Source organism: Sinohyriopsis cumingii, unplaced genomic scaffold (assembly GCF_028554795.1).
Source record: "Sinohyriopsis cumingii isolate HCF-2022 unplaced genomic scaffold, ASM2855479v2 utg000695l, whole genome shotgun sequence".
Classification (NCBI taxonomy): domain Eukaryota; kingdom Metazoa; phylum Mollusca; class Bivalvia; order Unionida; family Unionidae; genus Sinohyriopsis; species Sinohyriopsis cumingii.
This window is the reverse complement of record NW_028315924.1, coordinates 1,191,545-1,209,842: the sequence shown is the minus strand read 5'-3', so window position 1 is coordinate 1,209,842 and position 18,298 is coordinate 1,191,545. Positions and strand designations below refer to the sequence as shown.

The following is an 18,298-nucleotide window of genomic DNA, read 5'->3' as shown; positions in this document are numbered from 1 at the left end:
TTGCAGAGGAAACCTAATTGATGCACATAATAACCTGAGTTATTGCACATTGCATATATATTCATCCAACTTCATCATCTCATGCGATATAAAAGTTAGCACAATATCCTATATAACCCATCTTCTTGACCTATGAAATGACTGGCATGAAAAATGATTGCTATGAATAGCATGCATGTAAATCTCATTGTTTCCTCATTTAGACCTACACAGCAAACATAAGGAAAGAATATTGACCAGAGGTATCTGTTTTGATAACAGGACTTCAATTCTATCACAGTATAGTGTCTCTGGTAATGATGTCAACTTTGAAAAATAACAGCAATTCAACTGAAGCAATATTGCAGTTTGAAGCTGATAGTGAGAAAACAAAATGTGACATTACCCAAATATATCAGTCCTGCTTCTTTGAAGTGGACATAGATTTCAAGGTAATTAAACTCATACTATCTACTCACCTCCTGAAGCAAGAGTTTGTAGGTCCTGAAAATAAACAATAGTTAAGTGAGGCAATAAATTACCATATATATATATATATATATATATAGAGAGAGAGAGAGAGAGAGAGAGAGAGAGAGAGAGAGAGAGAGTGTAGTAGTAGTAGTAATAGTACCAGTAGTAGACAGTGATCATTATATTTGACACAGCTATGAGCAAGCCCTTTTGTAACCAACAATGTCAGAAAACATAAATTCTCAAATTTAAAACAATTTTTGTTCTTAAATTTGCTTGATTTGAGATTAAAATAAATTGTAAAAAAAAGTATCTTTTATTTTATTTATATTCTGACATGAACATTTTCAATGTCAGAGTTAATCTACTATCTTTAAGTTGTCCCATCTTTAAGTTGTCCCATCATTTATCAGAAATGGAGGATACAATTAATAGGAGGAAAAAGATTCTAAGTGTATTGGCATTTCACTAGACAAGTTTATTTCTAGTAGGTCTTCTGATATTACTTAGAAAATACTTATTAAAATTTGCCTCTTCCAAAATACAATAAACACAAGTGACATGATGTCAATACAGTCCTTAGATCTTTCATGTGTCAGATGTTTGCATTAAAGTAAAACTTAAAAGCTAATGGCAAGGAAATAAAATAGCAAGACCTTGATACTAGAACGAACCTAATTAATTAGTTTATTCAAACTCAGCAATCATTATTTTAATCAATTCTGAAATGGTTTTCTTTTGGGTTTCTTATAAGAGGATGGCAGTGATGAATGTCAGCAAATTGGCAATATTAATTTGAAAAAGAGAAATGTCTTGATCAAATGCCAAACAATCCATGCTGACCATGTGTTTTTGGAAGATTAGATTAAATATTTATCTCTCCTGTAGCAACTATGGACATACACATCAGTGGACAAATGCCTTTTCGATAAAATGGAAAGGTTTAGATAAAATTGAAATTTAAGGCCAAAATCAGTTTTAATTGATATACTTTTTAAAAAAAAGTATTAGGTTTAGGCAGAACAATTTGGCAACAAATTAATCATTAGAATATATTTAAAACACACAAATTAATCATTAGAATATATTTAAAACAGGCATGTGGAACTTCTTTGAGTTCATGAACCAGATAAATGATTTTTAAAGCTACACCTTATGATGTCAGATGTGTATAAGTGGATACAATCAGGTTACAGGCTGGCCATAGGTTGCATATGACAGACTTAAAAGGTGGTTAATTATATAAGGAGTTTTTTTCAATTATTATTAAATTCTGTGTAATAAATTTTGATAATGTTATCATTTTTGTGATTCTCCTTTTTTGCAAGGACAATTTTTTTTATATTACAACCATATCTTCTGTACAAATATGAAATACTTTAATACCAGAATGTCCTCTGTTGAAGCTCAATGAATCTCATATAGTTGTTCTCAAGAAGTTTTTTATTTTTGCTGTGTCTATATAGTAGGCACAATTGACAGTGAATCATTTTCTTAAACTCTTTTTCTTAATGATCTCATTATGTTGATAACTTTCTAAAAATATTTTTAAAAAAAATAATAATGACAATAACAACTGCTAGCAGATCAACATATATTTTAGAAACTAAAAAACTTTATGACAGTATACATGATCAGGTATTTGCCACATAGCTGATGATCTAATGTGAGATACTACAAGAAAATTAAAGTAAACTCACTACATATAACTAAGTATATGGCTTACACTGTATGCTTTTTACCTTTTTACTGCAGTTTTCCCCATAATAATACACAGTACAACCTTTATCTATTCCATTATCAAACGATTCTATGCAATTTCAGTTGGGTACCTTCTCAGAAGAAAGTGGTAATATTATTAATTGAAAAGTTGAAAGGAAACAATAGATTGGTATAAGTGATTTTTAAAATTAAAATACGGATCTTCTTTTAATGTCTTTACCTGTTTAAACTGCATTACAGCTTTGAATTATATTATATCTCTCAACACAAGTTTATGATATTTTCAAACAAATTACAATAAATAAAATATAAGCCTTTATTTTTAAGCGAAAAGTTCTTTGTGTTCTGATACTTTTATCTTGGCTACAAGGAAATAAAATCATATATATATTGCTGCCTGTCAAATTGATGAATTTCCCATGCGACCAATTTTTAAGAGAAGAATAAAATAAAACTTTTAATCAGAGAAAATGAGCAGAAAACACATATCCCTCAGCTTAGTTGGACAGACAGTTTTATATGCAATATCTTTGGTGTAAAAAACCCTGTTCTGTCATCCAGGTATCAGTGTTTGACTATGCTAGAACATTGTTTAGATAAGAAAATAGCATATAAATCTTAGTGTAAACAAGGCTATCTTGACTGTACTTACCATATTCTTGTCATACCCTAGGTATATTTTTTATGAGGGAATTCCAATATCCTAGAACAAGACCCAATAAACATGTTTATTTCTATTGATAATGATCCTAATAATTAACCCACACTCACTTTGGTATATTATGGTATATTAGCTGAGTACAACAAATACAGGTACTGGTCAGATACAACATGAACTTATTTTTGGAAAAGGGTGTGTCTGTGTGTGTGTGTGTGTGTGTGATTTAGATTTTTAATGTAACTTTAAAACAAATAAGTCACATCACTACGATGTCTGCAGAGTGACATTTATAGTGATGTCTACCACTGGGGCATCATGCTGCAGAAATGTAGCATGATGTCCCACCTAGTCACATTATTCTGACACCAGGCCAACCAGTCCTAACAATAACCTCTTAATGCTGAGCACCAAGCGAAGCAGCTGTTAGTACCATTTTTGTAGGCCTTTAGCATGACTCGGCCGGGGTTCGAACCCGCGACCTCCTGCATCCAAGGTGGATGCTGTAACCACTAGGCAACTGATGGGGTCTGGAAAAGGGTAGGTCCAAAGTATGATTATACATACCAAATAAACACTGCGAAAAAAAACTAACAACAATACAAAAAACTATACAGAACACTCAAAAGTACCAATAGGTCAAATTATAAAGTGAGACAGTTTTTTATTAGAGACATTTTTCATTATTAGAATGAGACTTACGTAGACCCTAATGTAGGGAAATGTTCTTTGTTAGCTTGTGTAGTGTATAGATAGACTATTCAGTTAACAAGTCTTTGAACTGAGTGTATTTTACTTTTATTCTGTTTATTTTTCTCTTGCATAATTAATTTGAATTTCAGTATCATAGTAAAATTGTGTCATGATACACTGTTGTTTGCCATTTAAATGGAATAAAAACATCCAGAGAATATTTAGTCACGATAAGTTTTCTTTTGATGCCAAGATGGCAATATGACATCCCACTACAACATGGCAATAGGGCATCCCATTGCAACATGGCAATAGGACATCCCACTACAACATAGCAATAGGACATCCCACTACAACATGGCAATAGGACATCCCACTAAAACATGGCAATAGGACATCCCACTACAACATGGCAATAGGACATCCCACTACAACGTAGCAATAGGATATCCCACTAAAACATGGCAATAGGACATCCCACTACAACATGGCAATAGGACATCCCACTACAACATAGCAATAGGACATCCCACTAAAACATGGCAATAGGACATCCCACTACAACATAGCAATAGGACATCCCACAGCAACATGAGCTTTTATTTTAGTATTTTAATCATTTCAAATGTGTGAATGATATAACGCTAATGTGAAATCTTATAAATTTATGAGATCGTGGAGTACTGTTAAATTAGTGGAATCTAAATTTGGGATTTATCCACTTTTGATAAATAATTTATTCTTTCTTCTTACTGCACTGTTCAGATCATCTTGTCTTGATCTTATTATCACTGAAAGTAATTCATAAATCTGTGTGTTTTGTAGAACTTTGCAGAATATCCATGTTGCTTCAAATCAAAATCTTTGTACTGCTGAAAGTTATATGTGCTCTATAAATTTGTCTTGCATCCTTATACAAGATTTTTCAAAAAAGCAAAATATGCGAGTGGATGAAAGATCCATCTCTAAACTGTTACTGTTGAGAAATCTGGAGGTATTTGTTATAAAAAGAAAACTTTGTTAAGCTCTATATTGTCACAATAGTCTGAAGACTTGGTGTATTTTCATTTTAAATGTGAGTGTTCCAGACTTGTAATTGTCATATCTGTATACAAGTTTTAAAGTTTCAGACATTAATGTGGCTTAAACCCAATTAAGACAGTTTAAGATGGCAGAATGTCCTCTTTGTCCTCTTCTTAAGTACTGATGTTGTTGTAAAATTAGTTTTAAATACAATCTGAAATATGTTCTAGGGAGAAAGGATGATAAAGCAAAATGAAACAATTTAAGGCAATCTAGATCTAAAAGTGTAAAATACTAGACTTTGAAAATGGAAATAATGTACCAGTTTCCTTGATTATATATATATGTATGAAATCAATGGCTTAGAACTTTCCATTCATAGAATTTAAAGTCTCATTAAAATTAGCAGCTTTAAAGTAACTAATGACCTTGGAGTTATAAAAAACATTTTGAAAGTTATTTTTCATAACATTATTTTCTTCTGAAAGAGCCAAATCATCCTACTCCACACAATAACATTCATTAACATTCCATACTGATGTTTCATGTTAAGCTAAGGTTTTGGAATATTGTCCTTAATATTCTCCTTATAAATACCATTTAATTGTCCTTAATATACTCCTTATACATACCATGTAATTGTCTTAATATACTCCTTATACATACCATATAATTGTCTTAATATACTCCTTATACATACCACTTAATTGTCTTAATATACTCCTTATAAATACCATTTAATTGTCCTTAATATATTCCTTATACATATCATTTAATTGTCTTAATATATTCCTTATACATAACATTTACTTGTCTTAATGTACTACGTATACATACCTTTTAATTGTCTTAATATATTCCTTATAAATACCATTTAATTGTCCTTAATATACTCCTTACACATACCATGTAATTGTCTTAATATACTCCTTATACATACCATGTAATTGTCTTAATATACTCCTTATAAATACCTTTAAATTGTCTTAATATACTCCTTATGCATACCATTTAATTGTCTTAATATACTCCTTATACATGCCATTGAATTGTCTTAATATACTCCTTATACATACCATTTTTAATTGTCTTAATAAACTCTTTATACATACCATTCTTAATTGTCATTAATAAACTCCTTATACATACCATGCAATTGTCTTAATATATTCCTTATACATACCATTTAATTGTCTTAATATATTCCTTATACATACCATTTATTTGTCTTAATGTACTCTGTGTACATACCTTTTAATAGTCTTAATATATTCCTTATAAATACCATTTAATTGTCCTTAATATATTTCTTATACATACCATGTAATTGTCTTAATATACTCCTTATACATACCATTTAATTGTCTTAATATATTCCTTATACATACCATGCAATTGTCTTAATATACGCCTTATACATACCATGTAATTGTCCTAATATACTCCTTATACATACCATGCAATTGTCTTAATATACTCCTTATACATACCATGCAATTGTCTTAATATACTCCTTATACATACCATGTAATTGTCTTAATATACTCCTTATACATACCATGTAATTGTCTTAATATATTCCTTATACATACCATTTATTTGTCTTAATGTACTCTGTATACATACCTTTTAATAGTCTTAATATATTCCTTATAAATACCATTTAATTGTCCTTAATATATTTCTTATACATACCATGTAATTGTCTTAATATACTCCTTATACATACCATTTAATTGTCTTAATATATTCCTTATACATACCATGCAATTGTCTTAATATACGCCTTATACATACCATGTAATTGTCCTAATATACTCCTTATACATACCATGCAATTGTCTTAATATACTCCTTATACATACCATGTAATTGTCTTAATATACTCCTTATACATACCATGAAATTGTCTTAATATGCTCCTTATACATACCATTTAATTGTCTTAATATATTCCTTATACATACCATGTAATTGTCTTAATATACTCCTTATACATACCATGTAATTGTCTTAATATATTCCTTATACATACCATGCAATTGTCTTAATATATGCCTTATACATACCATGTAATTGTCTTAATATACTCCTTATACATACCATGTAATTGTCTTAATATACTCCTTATACATACCATGCAATTGTCTTAATATACTCCTTATACATACCATTTAATTGTCTTAATATATTCCTTATACATACCATGTAATTGTCTTAATATACTCCTTATACGTAACATGTAATTGTCTTAATATATTCCTTGTAAATACCATTTAATTGTCTTAATATACTCCTTATACATACCATTAATTGTCCTTAATATACTCCTTATACATAGCATGTAATTGTCTTAATATACTCTTTATACATACCATTAATTGTCTTAATATATTCCTTATACATACCATTTATTTGTCTTAATATACTCTTTATACATACCATTAATTGTCCTTAATATACTCCTTATACTTAGCATGTAATTGTCTTAATATACTCCTTATACTTAGCATGTAATTGTCTTAATATACTCCTTATACATACCATGTAATTGTCTTAATATACTCATTATACATACCATTTATTTGTCTTAATATACTCCTTATACATACCATGTAATTGTCTTAATATACTCCTTATACATACCATTAATTGTCCTTAATATACTCCTTATACTTAGCATGTAATTGTCTTAATATACTCCTTATACATACCATGTAATTGTCTTAATATACTCCTTATACATACCATTTATTTGTCTTAATATACTCCTTATACATACTATGTAATTGTCTTAATATACTCCTTATACATACCATTAATTGTCCTTAATATACTCCTCATACATACCATGTAATTGTCTTAATATACTCCTTATACATACCATGTAATTGTCTTAATATACTCCTTATACATACCATTAATTGTCCTTAATATACTCCTTATACTTAGCATGTAATTGTCTTAATATACTCCTTATACATACCATGTAATTGTCTTAATATACTCATTATACATACCATTTATTTGTCTTAATATACTCCTTATACATACCATGTAATTGTCTTAATATACTCCTTATACATACCATTAATTGTCCTTAATATACTCCTTATACTTAGCATGTAATTGTCTTAATATACTCCTTATACATACCATGTAATTGTCTTAATATATTCCTTATACATACCATTTATTTGTCTTAATATACTCTTTATACATACCATTAATTGTCCTTAATATACTCCTTATACATACCATTAATTGTCCTTAATATACTCCTTATACATACCATGTAATTGTCTTAATATACTCCTTATACATACCATTTATTTGTCTTAATATACTCCTTATACATACTATGTAATTGTCTTAATATACTCCTTATACATACCATGTAATTGTCTTAATATACTCCTTATACATACCATGTAATTGTCTTAATATACTCCTTATACATACCATTAATTGTCCTTAATATACTCCTTATACATACCATGTAATTGTCTTAATATACTCCTTATACATACCATTTATTTGTCTTAATATACTCCTTATACATACTATGTAATTGTCTTAATATACTCCTTATACATACCATGTAATTGTCCTTAATATACTCCTCATACATACCATGTAATTGTCTTAATATACTCCTTATACATACCATGTAATTGTCTTAATATACTCCTTATACATACCATTAATTGTCCTTAATATACTCCTTATACTTAGCATGTAATTGTCTTAATATACTCCTTATACATACCATGTAATTGTCTTAATATACTCCTTATACATACTATGTAATTGTCTTAATATACTCCTTATACATACCATTAATTGTCCTTAATATACTCCTCATACATACCATGTAATTGTCTTAATATACTCCTTATACATACCATGTAATTGTCTTAATATACTCCTTATACATACCATTAATTGTCCTTAATATACTCCTTATACATACCATGTAATTGTCTTAATATACTCATTATACATACCATTTAATTGTCTTAATATACTCCTTGTACATAACACTTAATTGTCATTAATAAACTCCTTATACCTACCATGCAATTGTCTTAATATATTCCTTATACATACCTTTTAATTGTCTTAATGTACTACGCATACATACCATGTAATAGTCTTAATATACTGCTTGTATGTACCATTTAATTGTCTTAATATACTCATTATACATACCAATTAATTGTCTTCTGATTGTGAAGGCAATGATAGCTGCAATCAATCCAAGAACAACTCCTCCTACACCGATTCCAACAGCTCCACCAACACCTATTCCAGCTGATGATCCAACCTCTAATAAAGATGGGCATGAAGATTCTCTTGAACAGGTTTTTCTATCTATGTATTAGCATATGCCTCATTCAATATTACTGCTGATGCAACACATTTCAAGTCTAATTTGTTTAATAATTTGTTTGATATTGACAAATGTATGATTAAAATTGTTTTCTTTTCCAACAGATATTTCTGTATAAATATGTCACAAATACAAAGGAAAATTAGTATATAGAAAATACAATACTATATATTTAAAAGATAGTATAGTATTCAGAGTACACCCAAAAGTCTTTTCTTATGGAATAGAGTATGGCCCAAACTATTTTCTTATCCGATATATTTAGCCTGCTAAATTTTAGTGTCCCTTAAATTCCAGCCAGAATTCCCATTCTGAATAAATGGCACCACTGTAACTTTCTATTAGCATGAACTATAAGGCTGGAGAGCGATCTGTTCCTTATATGGACAATAATGAATCGGACTTCATTACTCAGGGCACCAAGAAGGACTGACAGACATGTCTGATTTGACAGCTTCATTACTCAGGGCACCAAGAAAGATTGATATACATGTCTAATTTGACAGATTCAAAATTTTCTAGTGATACAGAAGTTGCAACTTAACACATACAAAGGTTACCATTCATGAATCTACTAATTAACATTTAATTGTCGCAAATGCCGTAATATTTAGTTGTGTACAATATTTGATTGTGGCAAATGCCGTAATATTTAGGTGTGTACAAGATGGATAACTTAGAATATTCATCTATATTTACGTTCCATTTTCTTTAACCTCATGGGAAGATAAATTGGAAAATACACTTAAGGAATGAAAATATGCAAAACAGTACAACCTTTCAACATCCTTATGACAAGTTGTACATCAGTAAAGTCTCCTCTTCCGTTTATGTTGTATGCATACAATCTCAAATAATATTGAGATCCTGGGATAAGGTCCCCAATAATTGTAGAAAACCATCCATCTCTGTTTCCAGCAGTGACTTCAGACACATTATTCCATGTTATATTATCAAGACTTAACTCAACCACGAAAGTTTGAGTGAATCCCCCATTATATCCGGATTGCCATGTCAGTGACAGTTGTTTTTCCTGTATGCTGGTAGCATGCAAATTTATTGGCTTCTCTGGTGTAACTGGAAGGCATTGACATTGGAATACTTGTTAGCAATACTCTTACTGAGATTATTTAGGCTGTCAGAATAAATATCTTCTTTGACTTTCATTTGCATCTTTTTAGAAAGGTATGTGCATTTTCTTTGTTATGAAAGAATCATGTTAAAATTGTATAATTTAAAGAGAATTGTCCCAAAAATCAGCATCTGATTTTTTTCTCTCTCTGTTCTGCTGTACACTCCGTCGACCTACAAACATACAAATCCATGTCTTTTCATTATTTCAATAGTCACAGCATGGCTACAATAGATAATTTAACATTTTCAGTATTGCCATGAACCTTTTCCAATGCTAAAATAATGTGTACATGGATAAAGAGAAATATTTGCAAGACAATATGACGTGTCACTCTGAATAATTCAACAGGTGATCTAGTTTTCAAACAACTTGTATTATTTGTTTATAAATCATCTGTTTACTTTGTGACAAACTTTTTATTCATTAATTTATTTATTTGGAATAACAGTCAGAGTACTTTCCTCTCAAAAATGATAAATGTTCTTATTACATACGTTCAACTTAGAACAATTTAAAGAAGAGAAACCTCTCATATATCTAAAGGTCATACATTTTTTTGAATATTAAATCATTCATTAACTGATGGACATTGTTTATGTGATGTGATGTGATGTGATTTTGATTTTTAACGTAGCTTTAACAGTTTTTCAGTCATATTGCTACGATGTCTGCAATGTGGCAGTTTATAGTGATGTCTAGCACTGGGGCATCATGCCGCAGAAATGTAGCATGATGTCCCACCCAGTCACATTATCCTGACACCAGGCCGACCAGTGCTAACACTAACCTCTTAATGCTGAACGCCAAAAGAGGTAGCTGTTAGTACCATTTTTGTAAGCCTTTGGTATGACTCGGCCAGGGATTGAACCCACGACCTCCCGCATCTGAGGCGAACGCTCTAACCACTAGGTCACAGGAGCGGTAGGACATTGTTTAAACAAAAGCTTTATTTTCATATTTATATGTCAAAATTGAAGAAATCAATGCACTATCAGTTCTTCCCCCCTCCTCCCACAATATCAGTTTGTTTGTAAGCTGCCCCCTACATCTACATAGTCTACATTATTTCTTATTTATGCCTATGTATATGAATTATTCTATTAATACCTCATAATATACTTGACTTCTAATACAAATTTTATTTCAGGAAATAAAATATATCTCACAACAAATTTTATTTCAGAAAATAAAATATATCTCAAAGTAAATTTGTAAATTTCTGACCCAGAAATATATTGATTACAAGGGAAATATATGTGACTTACTCTGTTCTATGACTTTAATGTCTTTTGAATCTGAACCAATAACATTTTTAACTTCGATGACATACAGTCCAAAATCATTTTCACTCTTCATGCTGATGGCTAAAGTTGCCCTGAAGTCTGGAGCTGGTATCTGTGATGAATAAATTTGTAGGTCATTATGAAGAGTTGGTTTTATTATTCCTTGATGTATTAATCGACTAGAGTTTGAATGTTGTGCTGTGACGGTTAAGTTCTCATCTGTATTAGAGTAGAAATTGAACTGGATCATGGTGTATTGGCCGACATAACCTTTATAGCTTGGAGAGACATCAAGTATTTTTGGAACAGCTGTAAAGCAAACATTCATATTTATTGTTGGCAACTAAATAGAATTAATCTTTCCATTCAATATTTGGGCACAGATCCATATACCCTATTACTGAAAATATTCACGAACAATGATAATACCATAATACCATATACTTCAAAGATTACTGAAGACATGCAATATCCAAATTGTAAGAAAACATTGAAAAAAGTATATATTACTTTCTCTTAATATGTCCAAAGGTTTTGGCGATCAGATCAGAAAAATAACAATGATTCAATATCTGTCAGTGTGGAAATCTGTAGTTTAAACCTGTCAGAAAGAACATCTTAGAGTGGATCTTTGATTCATGACACAAGGAAGTGGGAATAAATGGGATTTAGTATTTTAAGTAAAAATGTTAAAATAAACAGTAATTACTGCTATCTTCATATAATGTGCACTGTGATACTCTCCTTAAGAGGGCCTCAAGGGAGAATAGTCATTGACTCATGAGTCACCCTCTATAAATAAAGCATTCTTATTTCTATTATTATTATTATTATTATCATTATTATTATTTAATATTATAATTAACCTTTGCACATTCCAGGTCATGGGATGTGTTCATCATAATCCTTGACATTGAAATTAAGTTGAAAATGGAACATCTTTTAGAAATGTGTTTGCTATTGCTGTTGTTTGTAAACTCTGATCAGATTGTGAATCACTGATAGATTAATGCATGGTTATTAAGAGACCTTGCAATGTAGAGCAGAAACAGTTAGCCTCTGAATGAATAATATACAAAACTAAACAGTTTGGATGGAGAATAATAATCATTAAGATAACCTCATTTAAACAAGCAAAGTAATCCTAGATTTCTACAATACGCAATGGTACACTACTGATATCTGAAAGTGGAGGATGAGTTGAAAAGTATAAAACTAAAAAATATATGATATTAACTACTAAAAGTAAGATCATGCCATCTTAATCAAACTCTGTGATGTGTCTAACTTTTCTGTTTATGAATGTAATCAGCGATGACTGTGCACACACACACACACACACACACACACACACACATATAAACACAGTTATTTCAAAGTTATTTATTTCTTAAAACTCTTAAAACTACAAACACTATATAAGAAACAGAAACAAACAAACATAATAGACTTTCACAAACAAGTTTCTCTTTTCGTTCTGACTTAGACAGGAGAATATTTATTTAACATTACATGTTTGAAAATTGTTATATATCCATGTAGATATATCAGACTGAAATAATTGGCCATTTGGATTAAAATTTGCATCTCAACACCACATGTTTTCATGTATTCTCTCTCTCTCTCTCTCTCTCTCTCTCTCTCTCTCTCTCTCTCTCTCTCTCTCTATATATATATATATATATATATATATATATATATATATCTCATACACATCCATAAAACATACATTCAGCTTGCATATCAACAGTGATGTTTGATTCAATCAGCAATCATCATCAGCAATTACTCTCGTAAAGTCTGGTGAGCACATCCTATAAAACTTACGAAAAGTATCTGTATGTAGGGTAAGAAATCAACGATGCCAGGTAAAATTATTATCGTCAAAGAGAGAATCTAGACGGGGGGCCCTGAGTGGCCGAGTGGTCTAAAGCGCTCTCCATCATGGATCACTGCCATCTCATGTCTGTCTGCGTGGGGTCGAGTCTTGGGCTCGGCCAATGTGGGTATGTGAGAAAGCTTGCCAGTAGCTTCTCGTGGGTAGGTGGATCTTTCCGGAGTTTTCCCAGGTTCTTCCTCCACCGTTTATACTGGACGCCGTGTATAGCCTATCTTGTGCTTAAAAATGGAGTTAAAAACCTAAAACAACAACAACAAGAATCTAGATGACCGATAGCCTACAGAAAGGCCAGGTAATATAATCAAAGAGAGAATCAACAGGTTATGTAGCCTACATATAGGCCAGGTAGTACTATAGTGAAAGAGAAAATCGACAGGTTATGTGGAATACAGATAATAATATAATCAAAGAGAGAATCAACAGGTTATGTGGCCTACATAAAGGCCGGGTAGTATTATAGTGAGAGAGAAAATCGACAGGTTATGTGGAATACAGATAATAATATAATCAAAGTGAGAATCAACAGGTTATGTGGCCTACATATAGGCCAGGTAGTATTATAATGAAAGAGAGAATCGACAGGTTATGTGGCATACATATAGGCCAGGTAGTGTTATAACCAAAGAGAGAATCGACAGGTTATGTGGAATACAGATAATAATATAATCATATAAAAAATTTACAGGTTATGTGGCCTACATATAGGCTAGGTAGTATTATAGTGAAAGAGAGAATCGACAGGTCATGTGGCCTACATATACAATAGGTAAAATTATCATGAAAGAGAGACCAGAGAGGATACATGGCCTAACAATCCAGCTTTAGGAGACTAGCTCTGTATCCATATCACATAATATTTAGATGTTGTTCTGCCAACAGAAGATAAGTAATAACATTTTGAGATATATATATGAAAACTGCCTGTAAGCATTTTACTTCAGTGTGGGAAGCAATGGCAACTTCATGCAGGAAGCTGTTAAGCAACACTGTTTTATTGCTTCCACTATGTAAATCTATATATATATATATATACAGACATTCAGGTTACAAATAGGTTCTTAATATCTCTATTCTATATGAGAATATATATCTTATAGGGCTAATTATTGGTATCACATTATATAAAACTATTCCTATTTATCATATCTACACAGATTAAACTTATAAGTAAAACAAGTTTGCATATTTGTTATGACATAAGATAAGGAAAAGTCTTAACTGCTGGTCATCAGCTTAATTAGCATATACTGGTATAATATATTGTAACAAGGGATTTTCTGTGAAACTAATTATAGGCCAAATTTTAATAAAAATAAATCTTATCTGCAACACAAACCTCTGGTATGTGATGTTTAAGTGTGTTTGTGTTTTATTTCATGAATGCAATTACATCTCAATTCAAATTTACAGACTTTATCTGTACCATTTACCTCTCACAAAGAGTACTGGTTTATTCGACATCACTGGTTGATTTGGATCTATGTTATAAGCCTGGCAGTAAATTGTCTTGTTATGGTCCTCATTGGTCGGGATAAAGTTTAGACTGGTTCCATTGCCTCTCATCTGAGATCCAATGTACCAGTCTATGTTGGCGGCAGGTCGACTGTTTCCTGTAACACAGGATAGGGTTGTTGGTTTCCCAGAAGTAACAATAAGAGTTGCATTGGAAATAGTCTGGCCATTCTGCTGTAAAACTGCCTCAGTCACTCTCACTAAAAAAAAGGAATCAGTTGGCTATATAATTAATACATAGTAATGAGACACAAGCAAGTATCTGATACAGCTTCTTTCACCTATGACAGATGCTTATGTCCATGGACCTTGTGAAGGTGACAATGTTTACAAACCCAATTTATGTGTTTGTATGAGGAAAGAAACATTGTTTTCATTATTTGCTTTTCCAAATCTGTCATGCCTTTTGCAAATATTTCATCCATTTTCTCCCTTAATTTCTTTATTTAAAACTAATATGGACTTTTCATTTTGATTCACATCATATTTCTTTTAAATTGTATGCATATTTATTTATAGACATTTCCTACATGAATGCATTCCCACTCTACCAATTCATGGAAAATAAATTGTCTCTTTAAAACACATATATCTTTGTGGCATAAATGATTTTTATTAAGAATCTAAGAACAAATGTCATGTTTTCCAACAATATAAATTGCAGTCATACTTCAGTATGAGCTCGTGTTCTTGAGCAAAATATGTTTGTGTCATGATCTCCAACAACATAAATCATAGCTATATTTCAATATGTGCTTAAGTTCTTGAGCAAAAGATTTGTGTGTCATGATCTGATAATGAAAATTTACAGGCACAAGACATAACATAGATCATTCTGGACTTGAAATGATTATGTGTGATATATCATTTCTTGTTACATCATATTTTACAGTTAATGAATTCTAGAATAAAATCCCCTTCTGCCATATTCTGTATATTTTGGAACAATTTAAAGAACATCCAGTTTGATTTTTCATTCACTAGTTTCTCACTGAAATTATTCACACTTCTGACTGTCCAGTTTAACTGTATCTTGAATGATCGTATATGTAAGAAAACTTGTTGGGAAAATACAACTGTGCAAACACAGCCAACATGCAGCCAGTCATGCAATACTTAAATTGATAATAGTGTGTATTGTAGTGGTAGTAAATGTAATCTAGTAGCCATCATACTGTAGTACTTACATTAGTACATAATATAAACACTGGTAGTTTATCATTGTTACTGACATCTAGATGTTAGTCGCCATGATACAGGTCAAGATGATATGTATGTCTCCATGATACACATCAAGATGAGATGCTTGTTTCCATGATACAGGTCAAGATGATGTTGTTGTTGTTGTTGTTGTTGTTGTTGGGTTTAACGCCATTTTTCAGCACGCGATTGGCTATACATGGCGGCCAGTATTAATGGTGGAGGAAGAACCCGGGAAAACCCGGGAAAGAACCACCGACCCACGAGAAGCTACTGGCACAGGTCAAGATGAGATGTTTGTCTCCATGATACAGGTCAAGATGAGATGTTTGTCTCCATGATACAGGTCAAGATGAGATGGCTGTCTCCATGATACAGGTCAAGATGAGATGGCTGTCTCCATGATACAGGTCAAGATGAGATGTTTGTCTCCATGATACAGGTCAAGATGAGATGGCTGTCTCCATGATACAGGTCAAGATGAGATGGCTGTCTCCATGATACAGGTCAAGATGATATGCAATATCCACTAGAACTTGTTCTATGTACATAGTATTCATTTACAGTTCTTGTTTTGAGCATTTATAAGATAAGGCAATTATTACAAATCTATGATCAACAAGTTATTGTAAAAGTCAACAATTAATTGAATTCCTTAGTAAACAAAGTGAAAATTTAAAGAAAATTCACTTGCAGTATTATTAACTTCCCAAACTCCTAAAAGTCCTATAATAATTCCAAAATATAGAGTTCCAAATGAATTTTAGTGGTGATCCAAATGAATTCCAGGTCTTGTTTGTGCCAATGTACCAATAGTGTGATATGTGCTGATCAGATAACAGTCTTGATTCAGTAGTAGTGATTGCATTATTTTAATAAAGGTTGCAGTGATGACCATACTGGACATTAGACCAGCTCCATTTTCACAAAGAACCAACTAGACATTACAAAACATGTTTTATTGAAATCCCGTGTAAATATGACCATCCATTCAGGTGAAGCAGCAAAAAGAAAAATTATAAGATGGCACTATCATGGAATTATTGGAAGTCCATGTAACGTAATTTTCTTTACATCCATGTAACACCATTTTCTTTATGTCCATGTGACACCATTTTCTTTATGTCCATGTAACACCATTTTCCTTTATGTCCATGTAACACCAGTTTCCTTTATGTCCATGTAACACCATTTTCCTTTATGTCCATGTAACACCAGTTTCCTTTATGTCCATGTAACACCATTTTCTTTATGTCCATGTGACACCATTTTCTTTATGTCCATGTAACACCATTTTCCTTTATGTCCATGTAACACCATTTTCCTTTATGTCTATGTAACACCATTTTCTTTATGTCCATGTAATACCTATTTCTTTATGTCCATGTAACACCATTTTCTTTATGTCCATGTAACACCATTTTCCTTACATCCATGTAACACCATTTTCTTTATGTCCATGTAACACCATTTACCTTTATGACCAACTAGATATCATAAGTAGTTCCCTGGTAAAAGCCCTTGCCGATGTTGATTTATATTCAGGAGGATTAACAATAACGGGATTTTCAAACTAACTGTAACCATGGTGGACTGGCTGTAGATTTTCCATCATATTCTATGAAAAATTATGGAAAACGCTGGAAAATTCTTATTAAGCAAGGAAAACGTTAGAGTATTGGAACTAATATTCCAGCCTCTGTCCAGTGTAGGCTGGAAAACCCTGGACAATTCTAGCATGGAAAATGCTGGAAAATTCTGGCATGGAAAATGCTGGAGTGTTTGGACTAATATTCCAGGCTATGTTCAAGGTAGGCTGAAAAACCCTGGACAATTCTAGCATGGAAAACACTGGAAAATTCTGGCATGAAAAATGCTGGAGTATTTGGACTAATATTCCAGGTCATGTCCAAGGTAGGCTGGAAAACCCTAGACAATTCTAGTATGGAAAACCCTCGAACATTCTGGCATGAAAAATGCTGGGGTATTTGGACTAATATTCTAGGCTATCTCCAGGGTAGGCAGGAAAACCCTTGACAATTCTAGCATGGAAAATGCTGGAGTATTTGGACTAACATTCCAGGCTATGTCCAAGGTAGGCTGGAAAACCCTAGACAATTCTAGCATTGAAAACACTGGAAAATTCTGGCATGAAAAATGCTGGGGTATTTGGACTAATATTCTAGGCTATCTCCAGGGTAGGCTGGAAAACCCTTGACAATTCTAGCATGGAAAATGCTGGAGTATTTGGACTAACATTCCAGGCTTTGTACAGGGTAGGCTGGAAAACTCTGGAAAATTCTAGCATGGAAAACCCTGGACAACA

The 18,298-nt window shown here is 31.8% G+C and overlaps 1 protein-coding gene across 1 annotated transcript in view; it reads right to left on the bottom strand.

Moving 5' to 3' along the window:
- Nucleotides 1-18,298, bottom strand: part of LOC149773281 (uncharacterized) — a 91,986-nt gene that overhangs the window by 9,956 nt on the left and 63,732 nt on the right. The window contains exons 7-11 of the mRNA XM_089946463.1: nucleotides 14,691-14,972; nucleotides 11,343-11,669; nucleotides 9,720-10,019; nucleotides 8,762-8,878; nucleotides 459-483 (exon numbers count right to left, since the gene is read on the bottom strand). Coding sequence (XP_089802589.1) covers nucleotides 459-483; nucleotides 8,762-8,878; nucleotides 9,720-10,019; nucleotides 11,343-11,669; nucleotides 14,691-14,972 — 1,051 coding nt within the window. The remainder of the gene's footprint in view (nucleotides 1-458; nucleotides 484-8,761; nucleotides 8,879-9,719; nucleotides 10,020-11,342; nucleotides 11,670-14,690; nucleotides 14,973-18,298) is intronic.